Raw genomic sequence first — 20,663 nt, forward strand, 5'->3', positions numbered from 1 at the left:
AATGCCGACGGTCCAGAGTGACGGACATATGACGCACTTGCAATGTACTTTGACAGCAAGTAATTTTCTATACTAGGTTGTCATCCAAGACGGCATGGCCAACAATTTCTAGCTTCATAGTAGTTGTGTTTCTGACTTATATTGGTAGGAAAATAAGGTATCGTTTGCATGGTCAATGCCGTCTCCGAGTCCTCACCATTGGAGGCAACTGACTGTGAATGTGAAGGGATGACCACGTGAAAACAATCCTTGTCATCTAACATAGGATAAGGGGTTTTTCTTAACTAAAATTATTACTTAGAAAGTATTTCCCGCGAGAGTAAAGACACTTAGAAACAGTGTGATTTTTCCCAAATAGCGAAAATTTCACCCTTGTTCATCCCAAATACCGAATTTTCTCATTGATTATCTAATAGACTTCGTGTCCCGCTTCCGTTGTAGACTGCCGTAGCCAAAATTGAGGTGAGGAATCAATATGTTGTCCGTTGAGTAAAACTATTATTCGTTTCGTTTTAATACGTTTATTGTCTTTTTATGAGTATATAATAGCAATCTAAAAAGAAAATGAAACTATCATAAAAAAGTGTTGCTGAATGGTATTTGGGAAAGGGAACTTCCTTATGTTAGCAATCGAGTTGACAGCATAACAGTTGAAAAGTAGTAAAATCAACTAGCAGCTTTGATTTTTTCTGAATGTTACATACAAGATTTGAAGAATACATGTGAGAATATTCACAGATCAATGAGCAAGGGTAAAAGTGGATTCTGTTACATTAACAACAATCATGGGAAAGTTTGGAGCCAGATAAGATTTTAAGTGCTCCGTGCAGAAAACAGGCTCTTTACTGACAGTGAACAATGTGATCAACACAAAAATGCAACTTACGAAAAAGTGTCAATTTGCAAGAACATGGACAACACAACTCTCAATTTAGTTTCTTGGTGTTGCCAAAGATCAAAGTAGTGAATGGAGAAATAACTTATTTTTGGGTCTATTGTCAAAGTGTCTTGTTTGATGCAAACCACTCCTGTAAGCACAAACTTGCTTCTACAGCTAGCTCAGCTAACTCATCAATTAAACGCAGGGCGGTTTTCTACTATGTAATCTATTGCTGACAGTCAATGTAGGTCACACAAAGTATTGTCGCAACAGGCTTCCTTTTAAAAGTTATGGAACGTTGCTATCAGCTGACCAGCCTTACAAGGCTGCAAAACACTGCTTTCCAACCATGTTCATCGGAAACGAAAGCGCACATACGGCAGGTCAACTTCCTCGTCCGTGTCCTTATCATTTGCAATTATTTCCAAAATGATGAAGAGCTGGTTGGACGGAAACTCTTTTTTTGTAATGGATGTAATCACATCCGTCATTTTCATGCTTTTGCGCTCTTCCACCTTTTTCTTATTGGCAAAAAAGCTGTACAAGATGCTCACCCCATGGCTGAGCATGGAAATCTCCAAATTGTATTCATTTTCAAAATAATCCATAAATTCGCCCATAGTGATGTCGCCAAGACTCATATCCAACGAATCCCAAGGCGTCCATTCCCATTCTTTGCCCTTGACAAGTGCCTTGGTCTTGGCAGGAGCTGTTGGTTCGGACAAGGTCATGAAGGGAATGGCTAGATTGATGAAGCCGTTTTTATAGGCGTCAATTGACAGCTTCTTGCGAGCCGTACCTACCATTTTGTAAAGCTCTAGGCAAATTAGACCGGTGACCAAGGCGGTTGTCGTCGCAATCGCAGGAATAATACGTCCGGCAATTGCGCGCGAGCGATGTGTGTCTTCCGTTGGAATTTGATAATTCATGGCACGAAGATTAGAACACGCCGTGACAAAGAGCATCTGTTCATCTAAATCCTTGTCAAAATCGATGCCCTGTAACCGAAATCCTGCAAGTTCAGAGGGCTTCGGCAGACTGCCCCAAAGTTCGTCCGCTTCCGCATCGCCGGTATCCATCCCGTTCCCATCCGTCGCCTTGGCTTCCTCATCGTTAGCCGCAATCTTTACTCCCTCGGCTGGAGAAAAGTCAGGCACAATCACATCCTTGAGCGTTTGCCGAAAGTAGTCTTCATCGGTGCGTCCCTTGATACCGTACAATTGGGCTCGCATGTTGGCGGCTGCCACAACAAAATCAAAGTGATTGCGCATCCCTGCGTCTTCATCTACAGCGTCAATATCAAACACGAGCGGTTTCGGACAACGCTTACTCCCGGACCAAAATTTTGTGCCACTCGATGTGACTTGATCTGGCGGAAAATTATACAGCAATTGCCGAATTTGGTTGTTGAAGAGATTTTCGAATGTCAGACGAGCCCAGGTGACACAGTCCTCGAATGTCAAAGGGCGTTCATCCACCAGCGTGCGACGCAACAACTTGAGTGACTCGGTTTTGGTATTGGGTTGCAATGTTTCCAAGTACTGAGATGGCGGCATGGAAAGGTAAGCATTGACCTCATCGGCCGATTGCTTGAACGCACCTTCAAACCAATCACGCGCCCACTGCAGCGTATGCTGAATCTGGTTCGGAAAGTTTTTAAGCGTGCAAACTGGGATGGATTTTTCTGGTGGATCACGGGTGGCGCCATAATGCTCCGTCAAATGTGGCACAACTACTTGTGTATTGCCCTTGGTACCAAGTGTGCCAGATTCCAGCATTGGTAAGCGATAGAACAAACAGCGCTGATCGACGTAAAGACGCGCTTCAACATTGTCCAAGGCCGTACAAACACCACTGAGCTTATCGTAAAAGTCGTCACCGAACAGGTGCTCTGTGTCTTGCGCCACTTTTTCCTGGTACGCCGTAACGTTGAGCTTTGGATTCATGGCTTTCGCCGCGTCGGCAGCGGTGGCCGACTTGAATTTGTCAATATCGGTGTTGCGAAACAAGAATTGACGCGACAAGTTCGACTTTTCGATGCGATCCATGTCGGTCACGTATACGTGTCCCTTGGACGAACAGCCAACCCCCATGAGTGCCCAGTTTTTCAGCATTTCACAGCCGATTGCCCCAGCGCCGACCATGAAGTACTGCAAGTTGTTAATATTTTCCTGCATGTCGCTCCCAAACACGGCAACTTGGCTATCATAGCGTGACGTGCCCGTTGGTTGGACCAAGGAGGAGTCGATCAACGTATCGGGCAGGGTTTCGTCAGCATCGAGGTAGAAGAAACCTGGAATAGGTGTAAACTTGCCACTGCAAGCCTTGAGAACTTCTTGGCCCACCATGCCTCCAAGTGCTGCGCACATGGGCGAAAGGCACGCCCGCGCACCAGATGCAAAATGCATCAAGAGACGCTCGGCAACCTGAAAGTTGGACTTGAGAATCCCTTCTTTATCGAGTGTATTGGCCAGCGCCAACACTTCTTTAGCTGTATTCACATCCCCTGGCATTGGCAATTCACCCTTTTCATCCAAATACGCCGCAACGGCTTGAAATGCTAGATGCAGTAGAGGTGGGCGGTCAAACTTTGCAAAGTCCGACATCATGAGCTCCCCGGGCTTTTCCAGTTTTTCAGCGTACGATTCAAACTTCAGTGTAACCGGTTGCTTGATTTGTGTGATGTAACCTTGTTGGTTGACTGCGTGCCCGGCACCGTCCCCGTCGGCAATTCCACTGAGATCGACTTCCGGCAACTCAAAGGTAAATGGTCCGGTTGTCTTGATGGCGTACTCCCTGCCTTCTTCCAACCCAGGGACCCCGTGCAAACGGGCAAAGCTGACCTTGTCGCCGTCTTCCAAACCATGACGACCGTGATCTTCCAAGACTTTGACGACAGCGGGATTCTCGTGGACAACAGATTCGATTTGAGACGTGGCGGCGGCTTCGCCATCCTTGTCGGCCACCACAAAGGCGTCTCCAAAGTCGCAGAAGGCCATACCAAAAACACTCATGGTGAGTGAATAAATGAAGGACACTTTTTGTTCACGGCAGGCTTCGTTGAGCTGAATGACCAATGCCTTGGGCAGCGGGACCGTAACGACGACACAGGTAAGGCTTCCATCGATCAACGGAAGAACTGAGTCAACGGAGAGATCCGGAACGTCCGCCGTCGTCACGCTGACGTATTGATTGAGTTGCGCCAAAGAGTCTTTGCACAGGGCGGCTCGTCCCTTCGTTCCGCCAATATCAGATTCTTGCAGGTAAAAATTTCCGCCCAAATCAAAGGAAGTAGGCGGCGTTGGATCGACCAACATCATGGAAGAAATCCCGGCAAGGATGCAATTCTTGGCGATTTCCACGCCCAAACCGGAGCAACCAACCAACAACACATTGCTGGCCATCATACGACGCTGAGCTTCATGTCCCATAACGTAGAGTTGGCGCGAATAAAGCTTTTCATCCACTGGCAAAAGGTTAAAAGCAGGAACAAGTGAGAAGAAAACCAAGCTTTCCATTAGAAAACGCACGCAAAACGCAAACTCGGGGAGGCTCTCACTGTCATTGGGGCACAACCAAAAGCGTATTGACACGCCCCAGGCCAGTGCAACAAAAAGCGAACGAGGAAATACAGGATGTCCACATCCGTCGTCTTCGAAAAAAGAATTCAAGTCGTCGTTGCTTGCCGCTCGCTAGGCGAAACTAAACGCCGAGTGTATGCCCGGCAGCTGCTGTCGTGTAAGGAATCGTTCGTACCTTCGGCAGTTGCTGTTGCTTCCATCCTTTCGGCAGACATAGTGTTACAAAGGCAAATCACTAGGGAGTCGAAAGGAATTGAGATAGGATACGTGTGTTTGTGGATTGTTTTATCTGTAAACACGAAGCCAAAGCGGGTCACTCTAGGAAGGCTGCGTTGTTTCGTGTAGATTGTGTCTACGAGCGAAAGTCTGGTTCGTTAGCAGCGTCCGTCGGTTGTCTCGGTTCCAGAAGGGCTTGTTGGCACGGGGTAAATCCGCTACTGTAACGAACCGCAGCGAGCCGCGGGGAAAACATCGGTCGTCGCCAACCGCACGGTGATCCGTCGTTTTCCCGTCTGGAACGGCGACGATCGGAAAAGATCGCTGTCGATTGAAACGCTGACGGAAGCACCTTTTTGTTAAACCTGAGCCTTATAATAATCCAAGATCCGAAAAATGAAACTCGTGGTGAAAACGCACGTGATACCGACTCGACTTCCACACGGAACCACGAAACGTTTCCGCTCGGGCAGTGACTACTTACTACATTAAGTGTAAACTATATGTTTCCATTTACTGTTAGCAAACGGAGCCCTTTACCGATATCGAGATTCTATATACCTTTGAGTCTCAGGACTCCCAACGCACATCCTCGCCCAAATAGCTGAAAAACAGATCCCAACCCGCGTTGCCTCAAGAAAATCAGCGACCGAGACCTGTGATACGGAGCCATAAAACTGGATCCACGCACTCGCCAACTCATGCGACGGAGATGGCAGTGAGCTGTTGGTCTATAAACGAAATCACGGGCGTACTAACGGTAGAACCCTACGACTTTTCCCCGTCCCTGCCACTCGCTCCAACTGACTGTGTAATTGCGGCATCGGTGCAAAAAAAAATTTGCGTTTTGGTTGTCTTGCGATAGTTTTCTCTGTATTGTTTTTGCTGGTATCCGACAATGACTTCCAGCGGAATAAAATCCAACACTGACTGTGAGTGAATAGACAACACTGAAAACAATGAGATTTCATAGCCAGAAAAAGAAACTTTCCTGGAGATGTGGAGCTAAACACTACCTTTCTACCATTCATAATGCAAAAAAAAAAAACATTGCCGCTCGTTGACGACATTGGTACGTGTAACAGCAATATCTCTCGCAAACTGACGGCATCACAGCCTGATACTGAAGACAATGAAGATCAGCGTGGTGACGAGGAGGGCTACGCCGACCTTGCAACTTGCAATAATGAAGACGACGATGATGATAGTGATAACGAGAACGGCGACGAAAATGAAACTGCCACGTTGGACGCATCGGACCAGCTTGTTCACATTTCACAGAGGGTCATACCTACAGAAGTGTTTGACACGACAAAGAAGATAGCACCTATGCTCTTGCAACTAAGGACTCCACAGCCGTTCAAGAGTCACTTTGCCAGCACAAACTTCCCCGTGAAGCTATCTCCCATTTCGATGTACAAACAACATCACTTTCGTACAAAGGTTCGCCAACGGTCTCCAAAAAGGTGGACCCCGTCACCTTGCATTAGTCCTGCATCACTTGCCGATGGTTTTCACTATCGTTGCCGCTCCTTTGAAGATCCCTTTGAACAAAGGGACGATAGAGAGGAGGTAATCTTAGTGAAGAAGGCTTATTCGGACGAAGAGGAAACTGAATCTGCAAAATCGTGCGATTCCCGAAGCCGACTCTTGACAACCTCAATAGCGCATGCCAAGCACAGAACCAACTTATGTTTACCGGTGAAGGCAATCCCTTACAGGGGCTTCTCCCCAAAGTCGGTTGGTCGAACCTCAGGGAGTCCCGAGGAGCGCGTAGGCCTCTTGAAGGCAGAGGCTTTGGAAACGCAAAGCCGAATCAAGCCCTATAATTTGGAAGGCATTTTGGATCGTCGTCAACATCGATTCCAGACGCGACACAAAGACGAAAGCGAATTTGAAAGACCTATATGGATTTTGCAGGGAAGAATGGCCACTCAAGCTAAAGGGGAAGGCGATAACCAGAGCGAAGACCGCAGAGAAGAAATATCACCCGCACTTCCACACGATACCCCCACATTTTTGGTAAGTAGCGTAACTACCAAAGCAGGAAAAGCAATTTCAGACGATGCCGTCTCTTTACAAATGATGGGGCCTGACGGCATCCTTCATCAAGAGAGCGGCAAGGAGCGACCGTCTTTGGTATCCAGTAAGACATTACAAGATCGGATGAACTGTAAGTCTCAGTGTACTATACTTCACGAAAGGCGACGTCAAAGCTCTCGCAAAATGAGAAGCATTGCTTCACATTGTGGAAACTACAGTCACGGTGCTTGTATGGACGCTCTGCACGGTGATGGAGATTTATCGACCGTAACAGAGCTACCTTCCGAAGAAGAGCGAACACAAGCTTCTACCGCTGACTGCCCCGCTAGACCGCCCATCGATATTCTTTCATACGGCTCAAGTTTGGCGGATTCGAAATCTGTTACTGCACTGAATGATGATATGACGATTGAAGACAATTTCTTGCTTGGACAAATTCAATCCAGCAGTATCGAAGTCTACTTGGAGGGTATGGAGATTTAGCGAGATGCGACATGGAGCCCTTGACGACAAACAGAAGTAAGCTATGGTCTTTTGTCTTGAGGGTTGTGGACATGAAATCTTTAATTGAGAAATTGAAAGCACACATTGCAGAGCTCTCAGCCAGCCGCTTCTTCGACAAACATCTCCGGCGCATAGGCTCCGGAGAGAAAGAGAATACAGCCCACAGTCACCCTATATTGCTATGCTATCTTGCTCCGAAATCAAGCAATGTACATCTAAAAGAATACAACTTTCAGGAAAAGAGCAAAGAGGGACAAATCGGCTTGCCTCTGTATAAACGGAATGACGCTCAGAAAAACCTTTCATCACAAATTAATCTTCGCAATAGCACTACCGGATGTGACGGACTCGCTAATGCGGCAAACAGGAGTCAAAAGGCGAGGTGGACACGTTCATTGCTATGATTTGCCATTTTGTTGTCTCCTTCCTTAGTCAAGAATAGATCCTTGGATGAGTTCTGATATTTTGACGGTAGTAATGTCCCCCGTGCGGGAAGTATCCTGAGCAGGATGCGTTCCGTTTTAACCACATTGACAATCGCTGAACGAATTGTTTTCCAAACAAGTTGGATTGATCCAATCTCAAAAATAGAAAGATTCAGAGCTTGAAGGGTCGGATAATAATTTTCGGGTCTTTCCAGCTTGTCAAACTTTCCAGCGAGCAGCTTGCGCCTCATGGGAAGTTGTCAGGGCGCTATTGCCGGTTTCCGACATAACCGTAATCAGCATAATCTCCGGTCGTTTGTAGGCCAAACTCGCCAAACTCATTGTTCTCCGTCATTGCGACAGCAAGTTCCCGTGTGATGGTCTGGGGCCCTCTAGTGTCTGGGCTACTGTTGTCCTCTTAAGAGGACCCAGAATCGAAAGAGGACACTTTTCAACCCATCAGAACTAACAATTATAGTTAGATGTATATAAAACAAATAGTACCATCGTGTTTGCCGTGCTCTCAAATGTCTTAGGGGAAAGTGGCAACCTTTAATTCTAGGGTCAGACTTCAAGTTTTGTCGTCATCGTAATGGTTGCTCGAAAAAATTTGTCGAAAATAATGTCGTTTTGCTGGCAGGAAAATGGCCATCGCATTTGCAATAGTCCCTTCTGAGTAAAGATAACACCAAGTATACCTCATCCAATATGTCAGAAGGAGATGTACGTTGTAAAATTGGGGGAAGGGTGACTGCAAAAGCTTGTCACGTTGTTTTTCTTGGTGAATGTGCTCGTAGATATGGTGCATTGAAGACTACCAAGGTCATTGTTGGGACTGTTGTAGAGGTCACAACCACCAGGAAGCCTCAAACCAACCGTACTTCCACCTTTGTTACTGCTGACTTTGATTTGGGGGGTGGAGCAGTGAAGTGAAGCACGCTGAACATCCGTAGCGTCAAGGCCTTTGTACCAGACTTGACCACGTCACCAAATGACGCTGATACAGCAGCTGTGGCAGCGCCCAACAATATGCTCGAAAACATTGATGCGCTTCCAACCGTAACAGCGGATACTGCAACTGAGACTGATTTGTTTCATATGGAAGCAGGGGTTGATCAACATCCAATTCTCGAACAAGACACGGAGTCACTGGTGCAGCTACCAGTACTTCCAATAGTGCCCAATGCTGACTTTGGTAACAATAACTTTTCCGAGGCAGAAGCTGTCCCTGCTGCAGTAGCACATGGCACAAAGTGGTATGAAGATGATGAAGCTACTCTAAATGATACAAATGGCAGTGTGCCAATAAAAGACTTCGGTATTTCCACGCCTGTTGGTGAAGTCTTGGGTCCAAACTCTGATATTGGCGGAAAGTACTCGAGACTGGAATACTTCCTTCTGATGTTTCCACCCAAACAGCTCACAACTATGTGTCAGCTAACAAATAACGCTCTGGTGCAACAGAACAAGCACATCATCACTACTGGCGAGCTGCTTCGCTTTTTTGGAATAGTCATTCTGACAACAAAGTTTGAGTACACAAGCCGATCCCAGCTGTGGTCAACAACTGCACTTTCAAAATATATTCCTGCTCGATGCTTTGGACGGACAGGAATGTCAAGACAGCGATTTAACGATATATGGCAATGTCTTTGCTGGAGTGAGCAGCCTCCTGAGCGGCCAGAAGGTATGAGTTCGCAGAGCTACAGATGGAAACGTGTTGATGGCTTTGTAGCCAGGTACAATGATCACCAAAGTACAGCTTTCAAGCCCTCTCACATGATTTGTGTTGACGAGTCCATCTCTCGCTGGTATGGCCAAGGGGGGAATTGGATTAATCATGGGCTGCCTATGTATGTTGCCATAGATCGAAAGCCAGAGAACGGTTGCGAGATCCAAAATGCGGCATGTGGATGTTCCGGAATTATGCTTCGGTTGAAACTGGTCAAGTCAAAGACTGCTCGGGAAGAAGGGGATGAGGGTGGTCTAAGCGACAATCATCTTTTACTTGGCACAAGGATTCTCAAAGAGCTAGTTACTCCTTGGGCATGGACAAACCAAGTTGTATGTGCTGATTCCTATTTCGCTTCTGTTGGTGCTGCATTGGAGTTGAGACAAATAGGTTTGGGATTTATTGGGGTTGTGAAGAGTGCAACAAAGCACTTTCCAATGGCTTATCTTTCGAGACTGGAGTTCAATCATCGAGGAGACCGAAAAGGATTGTTGATGAAAGACGGACTCAATGGAAGTAGCTTGATGGCGTTTGTATGGATTGATCGTGATTGCCGATACTTTATATCAAGTGTGTCCAGTCTTGATGCCGGCAGTCCATTTGTTCGATATTGATGGAGGCAGATTCAGCAATTGCCAAATGCTGACCCAGAGAGAATCGAAATTGTTGTACCACAACCAAAAGCAGCAGAATTGTACTATACTACATGCGGAATGGTAGACAGGCACAACCGTCATTGCCAGGATACCCTCATGATTGAAAGGAAAGTGGGTACATTAGATTGGTCCATGAGGGTCAACTTGTCGATTTTTGGTATGCTGGTTGTTGATACCTGGCTAGCTTACAGTCAGTGCACAGGGCGTAATGGGGGCACCGGGAAAGACAAAAAGCAGAAAGACTTCTATACTTACTTGGCTGAGGAACTGGTGGATAACCAATATGACATAGTTGGAGGCAGCAGAACGTCAGTCAGAGGGGGGTGTTTTTTCGACATGGAAATAAGCCCAACACTTTGCAGGACCACGGGAGAACCGAGAAGCGGTATATCTGCCCATCTATCCCCCACAAAAAAGATGAGAAGAGATAGTAAAGGGAATTCAACCAGCATTAGGCTACAGGGAAGGTGCTTGGTGTGTTCCAGTAAGTCAACACATGTCTGCTCCCTATGCAAAGATGAGGAAAAACCCGGTAGTAGAGAACCATGGATTTGCTGCACCAAAAATGGAAAGCTGTGCTATTCTGAGCATATGGCCACCTCCCATAGTGATTAAATATATATTTTATTTTACTTTCTATGCATTTGACTAAAATCTCGAAAACATAGTGCCATTCTTGACCACCATGGTCAAATTCCAGTTTTGCGTAGAATATTGTACTAGAGCTACACAATTATCAAATAGTTTTCGCTTTTTTCGTGTCCTCGTAAGAGGACAAATCCTGTCCTCTTAAGAGGACAAGCGCCGGTCGCCCAGACACTAGCGTCAAAGGCAAATCCAATGATGGGGCCAGAAAATTTTTTTCAAAGATCTTGTCCGAACTTCAATAGGGCTTTTCTTCTACAAGCCCAAGAGATGCATCTGCAGTGTTCCTTATGTCTAAGATATGGAAAAATATTTTATATACTATTGTGTTAGTTTTAATTTGGGCCTGTTTCTCTTCGAACGATCTACCTGGGGCGTGCCTCATTTGACTAATTTAATCGAAATAACAGAGAAGACATTTCATATTTAGGGAGTGTTCCTTCTTGCGCGCCAGACAGATTTTTCTAAGTGCCGTTTGAAAGCTTGGACTGGCTGAACTTTTGAATAGGGTTTTCAATCCTTGTTAAATTTAGTGAAGGTTTCTAAATCCTTCACTAAATTAGTGAAGGATTTAGTGAAGGATTTAGCGAAGGATTTACACTTAGATTTTGAAACAACCGTGACTTGGGAGACGAAAAAGTACTCACAGTCAGTAGTCCCTGTCTTTCCATTTCTTTTCGCACTGGACGCACAAGTCCATGAGGGGGACCAGCTCCATTGGACAGGCCACAATCTGATGATAGATATGCTGACAGCCTGCGGTGTGATAGTACAGATGCATAGCATCAATATCGAGACTGGTAGTTGTCGATCCCTGGGTGACACCGCGAGTGAGGAGCGACTCGAGTCGCGCACGCTACAACGGTGGCGGATCGTCCCTGTTGACGTCCTCTTTATCCCGACAATATTGTCATCGGCCTCTACCCTCGCAGCTTTCCCCTAAATGTGCTGGGAGATCTGTAATGATTGAAAGCTACGACGAACGCTGCTGCCGCCGTAGGAACGTACACGTCCGTTCCCCGAATGTGTGCCGTCGATTCTTTACAGGAAGCATTTTGTTTGCGTTGCTGCTGTCTCAGTGTGGTAGCTAGGAGTGAAGGCTCCTGTTACCGTCGATACGGAAGCATTGGCCTTGCGCTTGGGACCTCGCCCTCCTGTTTTGCCGCAACCTCGTCCTGCAGATCCTCCTCCGCGTCCCGTCGCCGAGGCTGAACTCGCAGCACTCGAACAACCCTACATTATTCCCAACGTCGCGGCAATACTCAAATGCTCACACAAACTGTGCCTTTGCATATGAAGTCCTCACCCTCCTGTTTTGCCACGACCCCTTCCTGCAGATCCTCCTCCGCGTCCCTTCGCCAAGGCTGAACTCGCAGCGCTTGAACGACCCGAAATTTTTTCCCGACGTCGCTTCGAGACTCCAACGCTCACAAGGCCTGTGCCTTTGCGGTTATTGTTCAAGTAAAACAGTAATAGACGCCTTTTGGAGATTTGTAGAGCGCCTGCTAACAGTAAAGGAAAGACAGGGACTACTGGCTATTTTTTCGTCTCCCAAGTCACGGTCGTTTCAAAATCCTTCACTAAATTCTTCATTAAATCCTTCACTAAATCCTTCACTAATTTAGTGAAGGATTTAGAAACCTTCACTAATTTAGTGAAGGATTCAGAATCCTTCACGAAATCCGGGACTGAGTTCTAATCCTTAAGTGGATTTGATTCCGAAAGTAGCTCACTTCGTAATTTTAACGCCTACCGGAAATTACCGCTTTTTAAAGGGCTATTTATGCTTGTGGCGTTGAGGCACGCCCCTGTATTCAAGTTGGCTTGAAATTACTTCCACAGACAAAAAGGCCGACATTGCAAAAGGTTCGTTTTACACCATATTTATGTTATTTACCTTATTAGGAGGCACTTGACTTCAGATTATTTCAAAGTTATCAATAAGTACTGCAAACCTCTACTTGCAGTTACAGATTGTAAGCATCCGTTTGCCTTTTTCTAAGGAAACCCGGTTTTTACACGATTACCTCACAGTCAACCAACAGTAACTGTAAATGAAACTGTAATAAAAATAACGGTATTCGAGCTGCCATGCTCATCCACACTCTCCTCATTGTCAGCAGTAGGCAGCTTTCACTTACCAACCAGAGTAGCAGGAACGGCATAAACGGTACGCGTCGGTCTTGTACCGCATATTTGATCCCGTTACGACAAATGCGGCCTCGACGTGTCGGCTTCCTCTTGTTCTTCGCGAAAAGTGAATCCTTGCAACTCACAGTCCATCTCGAAACAAGATGAGATCATCAAGTAGCGATTTCGCTTCGAAAAACAACCAGCCGCTTCCGGCTCAGCCAAGCATCTGGTTCCATCCCGAATATACCTGGACGGATGTATGGATATCTATGTTGATGAAGCTGGTGCTTCCTCTCGGTAGGTTTGTGGACTATTTTCACTTGACGAAGGACGCCGACGGATCAAGCATGCATGCGTTGGTGCGGCGATGTCGGGCTAGACTGAATAGTATGGAAGAAATGGGTCTGAAAGCGGCAGGCTTTCATAGATGGGCCAAGGCCTGGGGGTGTCCTGTGGCAACCTTTGTTTGGAACGTAGACGCTAGTTCTGACATTTTGGAAGATTATGGATTTCCAAACGAAGATCATCACGGAAGCGGCGGGACAGACTTCTACGGTACTCAGCAAAGTATAGCTCATGTCTACCTACCGGCGCGACTCATTCCAGATGAACATTCTTCAGTGTGTGATCCAGATAGCTTCGGTTTGCAAGCCCTACAGGCTAACCCGAATATATCTTGGGACAGAATCGACAACAGGATACCTATCGTGCTGCATTTTCACGGTGGCGGGTTGACGCTTGGGAGTCCCGACCGTATCTTGGATGCGGTAGAACGCGTCCACGACGGGTTAATTCAAAAGAAGCAAAACAACAATGACCCAGACTTGAATTTAAAGATGGTCGTATTGATCAGCGCTGGATACAGTCTGGCCCCGGAAAAGTCCTTTCCTGCCGCACCTCTGGACGCTCTCAATATTTTAGCCTTCGTGATCGGAAAGTTCCCGAATAATCCTGTTCATATTTCGGGAACGTCAGCGGGGGGATACTGTGCCTCTGTGGCAGCCATGGAGGGTATACGGCGCTTTCCGGGCCGTATCGCAAGTGCGCTTTTGGTTTCGCCCATGCTGGACCCCAAAGCCGATAGTCTCAGCTATTTCGCCAACGCGAACTCGGCCTACGCCTGCCCTGCGGGTTTTGTTCGTTACGGTTGGCAAGCTTTTTTTGATCTTGAGAAAAAGGAGAGTGACGTCGAGGACAACAATACCACGGAAATAGATGATCCATTGGCGTGTGGCTCGAACAGGACCATATGGGAGAATTCAAAGTGGAACGTCTCTTCTTTAAAACGTTTAGCGTTACCCTTCTCGAGTGTTCCACAAGGCTTGGATTCGTCGACGGCTCCTGTCTTTATCGTCGGTACCAATCGTGGTGATGTATTGTACAATGACGGCTTGATGGCAGTTGAGGCTCTTCGTCAAGCTGGGGCCAGTAAAGTGGAGCACGTAGATGCTGGTGGTTGTCACGTAATTGGATATTCAAACGATTGCAAAGCGAATGAAGCATTGCTGGATGCCTGGCGTCGAGCCGTTTTTCAACGTTCGTGAACGACTCGAGCTTTTTGTGCCTCTGTACTTGTTAGTAACAAATATTTCAGCTACTCTCAGTGGTTCTCAAGTCCCACTATTGAACGACCGTGCGATACAGCCATTCTCACTGCCCAGCCTTCACATCAAGATAGAAAACAGGAAAAAGTCTAAAAATCTATCTATTGAGCAGCTTTCGTTCAGCATTCTCGGTCAAGAGCCTTTGACACTCTGTGCACTTATCGTCGCAATATTCACTCTCGCTTTATTTTCGGAGTGCCGGCGCAACCGGCTCGCCGACGAGCCAAAAGCGACAATACGAAGAAAGTGTTTGGTCTCCCATAGCGCTTTGTAGCCGCAACCATCCATCGGTATTGGCCGCAAGACGCACCTCCGGATCAAAGTGGTTGAAATATTTCAGGCTGTTCTTAAAATAGTCCAGCGGAAGCTCCAAATCAAATGGCTTCAAACCGGCAAGGCTCGCGAACGTTGATGTCATCCAAATGACACGTTCCGTATCATATACGATGCTCGAAGTATCGCTATCGCAGACCATGTCTCCAGTGTGAGTGTTGATGCGGTGCGACGCGTCGCAACCCAGTTGTACATGATCAGATGCCATGCGGACGCGACACTTTTGATAGCCGAGTCTTGAAAAGTGGGCAACAGGTCGCTTCAGGGACATCAGTTGCATAGTTGATTGTATTGGTCGCTCAGGAAAAGCGGGTTCCTGGAGTATGCAGTCTTCGTAGTTTCTTGGTATAAGCGGTACCCGGGTGCAAATAAGAGGGTGACCGTCGCGTATGATCGTAATTTCCAAAGCATTGTGTGAGGCGCTGAGCTTGAGCACGTCTGTTTTGCGTGTCAAATCTTTCAACGCTGCCCACACAAAAGGCACGGGGCAGCGCATACTATGATACTTGCCACCACGGAGGCTTTTGTGATCAAAGAACTCGAATGCCGAAAACATTGTTGGTGCCAAGTTGACGGCAATCATCATACTCTTGAGACCCAAAGGTTGCACGACAAAATGGAGACCACGTTTGCTGTCGCACTCCCAGAGAATGCTTTTAACCCCGTTGTGCATGAGAGTTTTAAAAATTGCCCAAAAGACTTTCCCATTCGCTAATGTTCCTTTCCATACCAGCGGACTTTGCAACGATAGACTTTCCTTTAGGCTTTGCCGAGCCCCCTTCCATAGCGTTGCATCCTCTCCCCGATCCGTGGCGTTGCAATGAAGCCACAATTTGTCGTTGCGAGTGGCCCCTTCATCCGATTGATCCCAGGATTTACAATCCTTCACGGGGGCATCGCAAACGTAGCAGTAACATAAATGACAGAACTTTCGGTTGCGATTCGTTCGATCTGGGTCGGACTGATCGCCACAAAACAAGTGCACCGTGCAATGCTGTCGCATGTGCGGCAAGGTAACAGCGTTTTTAGTTCCAACCACCACAACATCTTCGCCGTCACTCTGGTCAAGTTCATCCTGGTCGAGTTTTTGTATGCCGCTGATAGATTGGTACGTGTCAGCAACCAGAGCGTTTGGGGGGGGCTGCTCGAGTAATTCAATATCGTCGTCTTCCTCAGCCGAGTCTTGGAATAATGAATCCTTAGTAGCGGGGGTCTGTGCGGTTGCAACCGCAGCGGGTTTACTATCGTTCTCGTCGTCGGTGCTGGTCAAATCCACGACATCTACCGGGGCTTCGGTCCGAGGACGGGTGCACCGGCTCGTTTGTTTCCCTGTCCGCTCTCGTTTCCGTGCGGGTGAAACTGACGTCTCGGTGTCGCTATTGTCGTACCTGTCCTCCAACGACCAAAGGTCTTCTTCCGCCAAAAGTGCCGCCGACGCTGCCGAGTAACAGCCGTGTAGATTAGAGGATCCGGAGTTAACATCAGGGATAGGGACTGACGGATGTTCGGCAGGTACGGTTCCAATATTCGGGGTCTCCTCTACCCGCCGCGCCGCCAAAGCAGCAGCCGACTCTAGCGCAAGACTGTTTGATGGCCCGAACGCGTGCATTTGCAAAAAAGAACTGGGATTGACATGCTGTGCGTTTTGGTTGTCGTTGTCGTTCCGAAAACTTTGTAAGACGTGCACGCAATCCTCCCACAGCGAGGTCGTCTTGTGAGCTGTGGAGGTATTCGTAGAATTCGCCGAGGTCTGCCCGTTGAACACCATTTCATTTTGCATACCGATATCGACACTGCCTTAAGGTGACGACGACAACGACAATTGACACTACAACTATATACAAAGAAAAGCCGCAAGCACCCGCTTCTTCGGTGTGAGTGATCCGCAGCAACCAAGTATATTTATTCCAATCGACTGTCGTAAAGGCACTCGCAAACTTTCGACGGACCCGTGGCAAGTAACAGCACAACAACGCGAACAAGGGTGACTCGAACAGTCTTCGCCGGAGTTTCTACAGGCTTGACTCCAACTCGATGTTCGCGACTAGCTAGCTAGTTAGGTAGGTTGAGAGAAAGAGATAGCCTATGCGCAATAGTACGTATTGGCGGGCAATAGAAGAAGAATTGGTAGCCCGTTCTACCAAACCTGACACAAACAGTGAGCGCCTGCACAGAATACGGTAACTAGCAAAGAACGAATGCTTCCACGATATCCCCGGTTTCCTTTATAGGACCTACTGTTTCGGAACCGTGACCGAGATCGGAAAGGAATCCGGAATGTCGATAGGTATCCTTTTTGTGTGGAATGATAAACTCCGTCCAAAATGAAAATCGACACGAACAAGACACAAACTTGTCGTGTCTCCCCCGCCCGTCTGGCATTCCTACGGCCGAAACGATAGCTCGGAACCATCGAAAGAAACTGTGTCGACCGGAATACCTACCGGTAAATGGTCCTGCCGAAAGACTACGCCGATTGCAAGTTTAGGCAATCCGGAAGACGGCTACAACCCAACGCAGTAGCCAGAGAGAGAGAAAGAGCTGTAGTCTACCGCCGTACAACTCGTACTTCTGCAAACTCTCTCTTCACTTTGCAGTGGTACTGCTCCTGTTCACTTCATGGCACCAGTCGTAGCGGCACTTTCGGCCAATGGCGATTTAGTGGCGGCTGCGCTGCCGTCGGCGTCGCCCTCGTCTTCCTCCTCGGCATTGCGGGTGCTCGTCTTCCAAACCGCCACGGCGCAGCTGCAAACGACGCTCGCTACATCATCCAAGAAATTAGCAGACAGCAGTACTAGTCAGCATCAAGTTATCCGGGCGATTACCTTTGGTAACCAAAACACGCTGGTGGCGGCCTTGACGGAGAACGCCCAAAGCCATACCGCCCTCCATCGATCCGGTGGAGGAGCTGTACTGGTTTGGGATCTGACACGCGGCGTGTTGGCCTACGAAATACCCACAGCTCAATCAGTGGACCAAAGCATCCTCAGCATCGCGCTGTACGATTCTCATTTATATGTGTTGCTATCCTTGCACAGCGGAACCAGCAAGAATAAGTCCAACGCCAACAGTAAACTACAGATTCATCAATACGATGCTGTCACGGGAGTTTTGCAACGGAAAATCAAAGCCGGAAAACAAGGATCAGCCCACGGTTGTTCCTTGGCCGTTACCGAGGGCACACTCTTGGTCCGACAGGCCGATGTCGTCCGGGTCTTGCATCGACACACGGCGAGCAAAATTGCCAAACTCTCAGTGGGATCAGTGGGAAACGACGATGTCGATGATACCAACCGCAGTCTCGTCAATTCTATTGCAGCGGCTCGCAACGTCGGTGCCACACTCGCTGGGGATCAAATGGTGCTTTTCCATTCCCTGACTGGAGCCAAGTTTGTCAAACAAGATCTGCCGTCGCACGCGGACCGTACAGGCTTGCAAGTTTGGGACTCTACCAATACTGAAGCCGATGGAAAGGACAGTGACGAGGTTGCGTTTGTGACCGATGGGGTTGACATTTATCGTATCCGTAACAGTGACGATTCCTCGACCGGCTCGTCTCGGGTGGAGAAGGTCACCAGACTCGTCGTTGACGCGAACCAAGATCGCAACGATACCGCAGTATTGGGATGGCAGAACCAGGTAATTGTGGTCGTTGCCAACCGGCAACAAAAGAGCAATGCAGCTTCCTTGCAGATTCGACGACACAATCTCGTCGACGAGATTGTGATAGCGTGGCAGACCCCCGAATTCGATAAGGATATCACAATGAAAGACCCGAGCATGTCGCTGGCCGCCAGTAAGCGTAAAGCAGACATGCAGACTGTTCTAGGACCCGCCCAAGCGGGAGGCGAAGCAAAAGCGATCGATGGTCCGATACCGAAGCGAACTAAAATGGACGAGGAAGAAGAAGAGGAAGAAGGGGGAATAGAGGGACCTTCTGTAGGCGAACGACTTAGGCTGCTGCGCCAAGCACTTGAAAAGGAAGAGGAAAGCGATGATGATGACAACGATGACGACACGGAAAAGTCAAAAATCTCCTACCCGCCGAAGAAGGCCACGACCGAGTCGTTGACACAGTTGTTAACGCAAGCGTTGCAATCTGGCGATGACTCCATGTTAGAGTTGGCCTTGTCTGTACGCGACACCAATATACTACAGGAAACCTGTCAGCAACTTGCGGACGAGCACTTGCCAACTTTGTTGAATGCACTGACATCTAGACTCGCATCGAAGCCAGCTCGCGCCGAATTTCTCTGCGTTTGGATACGGGTAGTACTATTGACGGGTCGGATTCGATCGGCCGGGCATTTGCAGCCGCTGCGGAATTTGCTACAGGAACGCATCGAAGTATTTCCGGCCCTCTTGCAGCTCGAAGGCCGATTGAGTATGATGGGGAGGTTATAAGCAGAAAAAGGAGTAGCTAGCGATATGGTTACGATAAACGCAAATTTGAACGTTGCTTCGATCTGCCTACCTGCTCAGATTATCTGCAATATGTGGCTCTCTCAAACAAAAATGCTGTAACTATCCACCGTGCTTGCCCTTTTTTCGAGAACTCTCATTCTTTGCGATTCTAGAACTAATCGCAGCTAACGCAAGGATTATGGACGCGCGAACTTTTATGCATTTCTCGTAGAGAGAAGTTTTATGGGGACCTCGTAGTTGGTCGACGGTTTGTGTCCGTCGATGTTATGCTTCCTTTGCCTGGAGAGATTTCATCCGGCCCTGCACAGGGCGTCGAGAAATTTTTAAATATAAAAATAGTGACTATGCCTCTAAAATACCACGATTATAGAAATTGTGGTTATGCAGCAAACTTTATTTATAGATATTAGGCCCAAAGAGGCATTGTAAATGACTACAAACGAGGTCAAAGTAATTATGGCATGCCACAAATTACGCCTTCACATCCATTTGTGATGCTCCTCCTCTGAAACTTTTGCATCCAAAGTTTCGAAAGTTGGTCTACAATGGCTCCTCAGCAGCAAGATGTATTTCATGCGGTGATTTTTGATTCTGCCCGCCAGTCGGATTCTAGCGAGCCTCTCATCGAGCATGGTTACTGCGCGATGGAGGGGAATCACGATTCAGCATCCACACCAGTGCCCAATCTGTCCGAAAAAATGTTTTCCACATTCAAGTGGTCTTCTCTGTTCTTGGGCTTGCTCGTGGGATTCTTCATTCAGTTCAGTACTTTGGGAGCGAACTTTCTCGTTATCACAATTTGGGGCGAAGAGGTTGTCACTAAATCCAAACAAGACATCATTCTGTTCAGTCTGATGTGGTCCTTCTTTACTTCCGCCATGGCCATTGTAATTCTCGGATTTTTGCGTAATCTGGTTTCCATCACTTTCAAGGCGGTGTCCGGAGAAAAACAAGAAGAAGACGATTCCAAGGCTAGTAACAGCCTTTTGGAAGAAATGGTCCTTCACATGGAATGTCGTTTCGTCGTGGGTGCCCTGGTGGGTGTTTGCTTTGCCTGGACAATGACCGACATTTTGCTCGGCATGAAAGCGCAGATTATGTACAGTATCATCACACTCGTGGTTGCGCTGATTTGGTGCCGAAGCATGATGTGGTTTTTTGCTCGGTCGTCGGTCCATCAGCCGGCCGTATCTGGATCGCTTCTGGTTGTATAAGGCGGACGTCCATTGGCGGAGTCTATGCAGTCGTACCGATTGCTGTTAATCATAAACTAATCGTTTACTTTAATGGCACACGGAAGTTTGCGGAATCCTCTGGTCTTCGAATGTGACATTCTTGCGATCGAATGTCACTTCTTACGATTGAATTCTATAGAGCTGAGGTTTGGTTCGACCTGATTGGTATCGACAAAATCTTGGATGTGGTAGGCAGATAGTAGGACGGTGGATTGGCTCGCACTCGAAATAGAGGCTACTTACCAAGAAAA

At 47.6% G+C, this 20,663-nt stretch overlaps 6 protein-coding genes across 6 annotated transcripts; 5 read left to right on the top strand and 1 right to left on the bottom strand.

The window, feature by feature from the left end:
• Positions 1-1,121: 1,121 nt before the first annotated feature.
• hUba1 (ubiquitin-activating enzyme E1, protein 2) lies at positions 1,122-4,891 on the bottom strand. Its single transcript, XM_002181947.1, has 2 exons — positions 4,637-4,891; positions 1,122-4,346 (listed from the first exon to the last, which is right to left on the bottom strand). The coding sequence occupies exons 1-2, from the start codon at positions 4,674-4,676 to the stop codon at positions 1,234-1,236; spliced, it is 3,153 nt and encodes a 1,050-aa protein (XP_002181983.1). The 5' UTR covers positions 4,677-4,891; the 3' UTR covers positions 1,122-1,233.
• A 472-nt stretch (positions 4,892-5,363) lies between these two features.
• Positions 5,364-7,767, top strand: PHATRDRAFT_47523 (predicted protein). Its single transcript, XM_002181787.1, has one exon. The coding sequence runs from the start codon at positions 5,710-5,712 to the stop codon at positions 7,201-7,203; it is 1,494 nt and encodes a 497-aa protein (XP_002181823.1). The 5' UTR covers positions 5,364-5,709; the 3' UTR covers positions 7,204-7,767.
• A 590-nt stretch (positions 7,768-8,357) lies between these two features.
• Positions 8,358-9,995, top strand: PHATRDRAFT_37761 (predicted protein; the record flags this gene model as incomplete). The annotated part of the gene is made up of 3 exons (XM_002181788.1): positions 8,358-8,372; positions 8,463-8,578; positions 8,603-9,995. The coding sequence occupies 3 exons, from the start codon at positions 8,358-8,360 to the stop codon at positions 9,993-9,995; spliced, it is 1,524 nt and encodes a 507-aa protein (XP_002181824.1).
• Positions 9,996-12,812: 2,817 nt separating this feature from the next.
• On the top strand, positions 12,813-15,198 carry PHATRDRAFT_47524 (predicted protein). Its single transcript, XM_002181789.1, has one exon. The coding sequence runs from the start codon at positions 12,977-12,979 to the stop codon at positions 14,357-14,359; it is 1,383 nt and encodes a 460-aa protein (XP_002181825.1). The 5' UTR covers positions 12,813-12,976; the 3' UTR covers positions 14,360-15,198.
• Positions 15,199-17,245: 2,047 nt separating this feature from the next.
• Positions 17,246-19,364, top strand: PHATRDRAFT_47526 (predicted protein). The gene has a single exon (XM_002181790.1). It carries the CDS (start codon positions 17,372-17,374, stop codon positions 19,154-19,156), a length of 1,785 nt encoding a protein of 594 aa, XP_002181826.1. The 5' UTR covers positions 17,246-17,371; the 3' UTR covers positions 19,157-19,364.
• Positions 19,365-19,722: 358 nt separating this feature from the next.
• Positions 19,723-20,391, top strand: PHATRDRAFT_37765 (predicted protein; the record flags this gene model as incomplete). Its single annotated transcript, XM_002181791.1, has 1 exon — positions 19,723-20,391. The coding sequence occupies one exon, from the start codon at positions 19,723-19,725 to the stop codon at positions 20,389-20,391; it is 669 nt and encodes a 222-aa protein (XP_002181827.1).
• Positions 20,392-20,663: the final 272 nt, after the last annotated feature.

This window comes from Phaeodactylum tricornutum, chromosome 14, assembly GCF_000150955.2.
Source record: "Phaeodactylum tricornutum CCAP 1055/1 chromosome 14, whole genome shotgun sequence".
NCBI lineage: Eukaryota > Bacillariophyta > Bacillariophyceae > Surirellales > Neidiaceae > Phaeodactylum > Phaeodactylum tricornutum.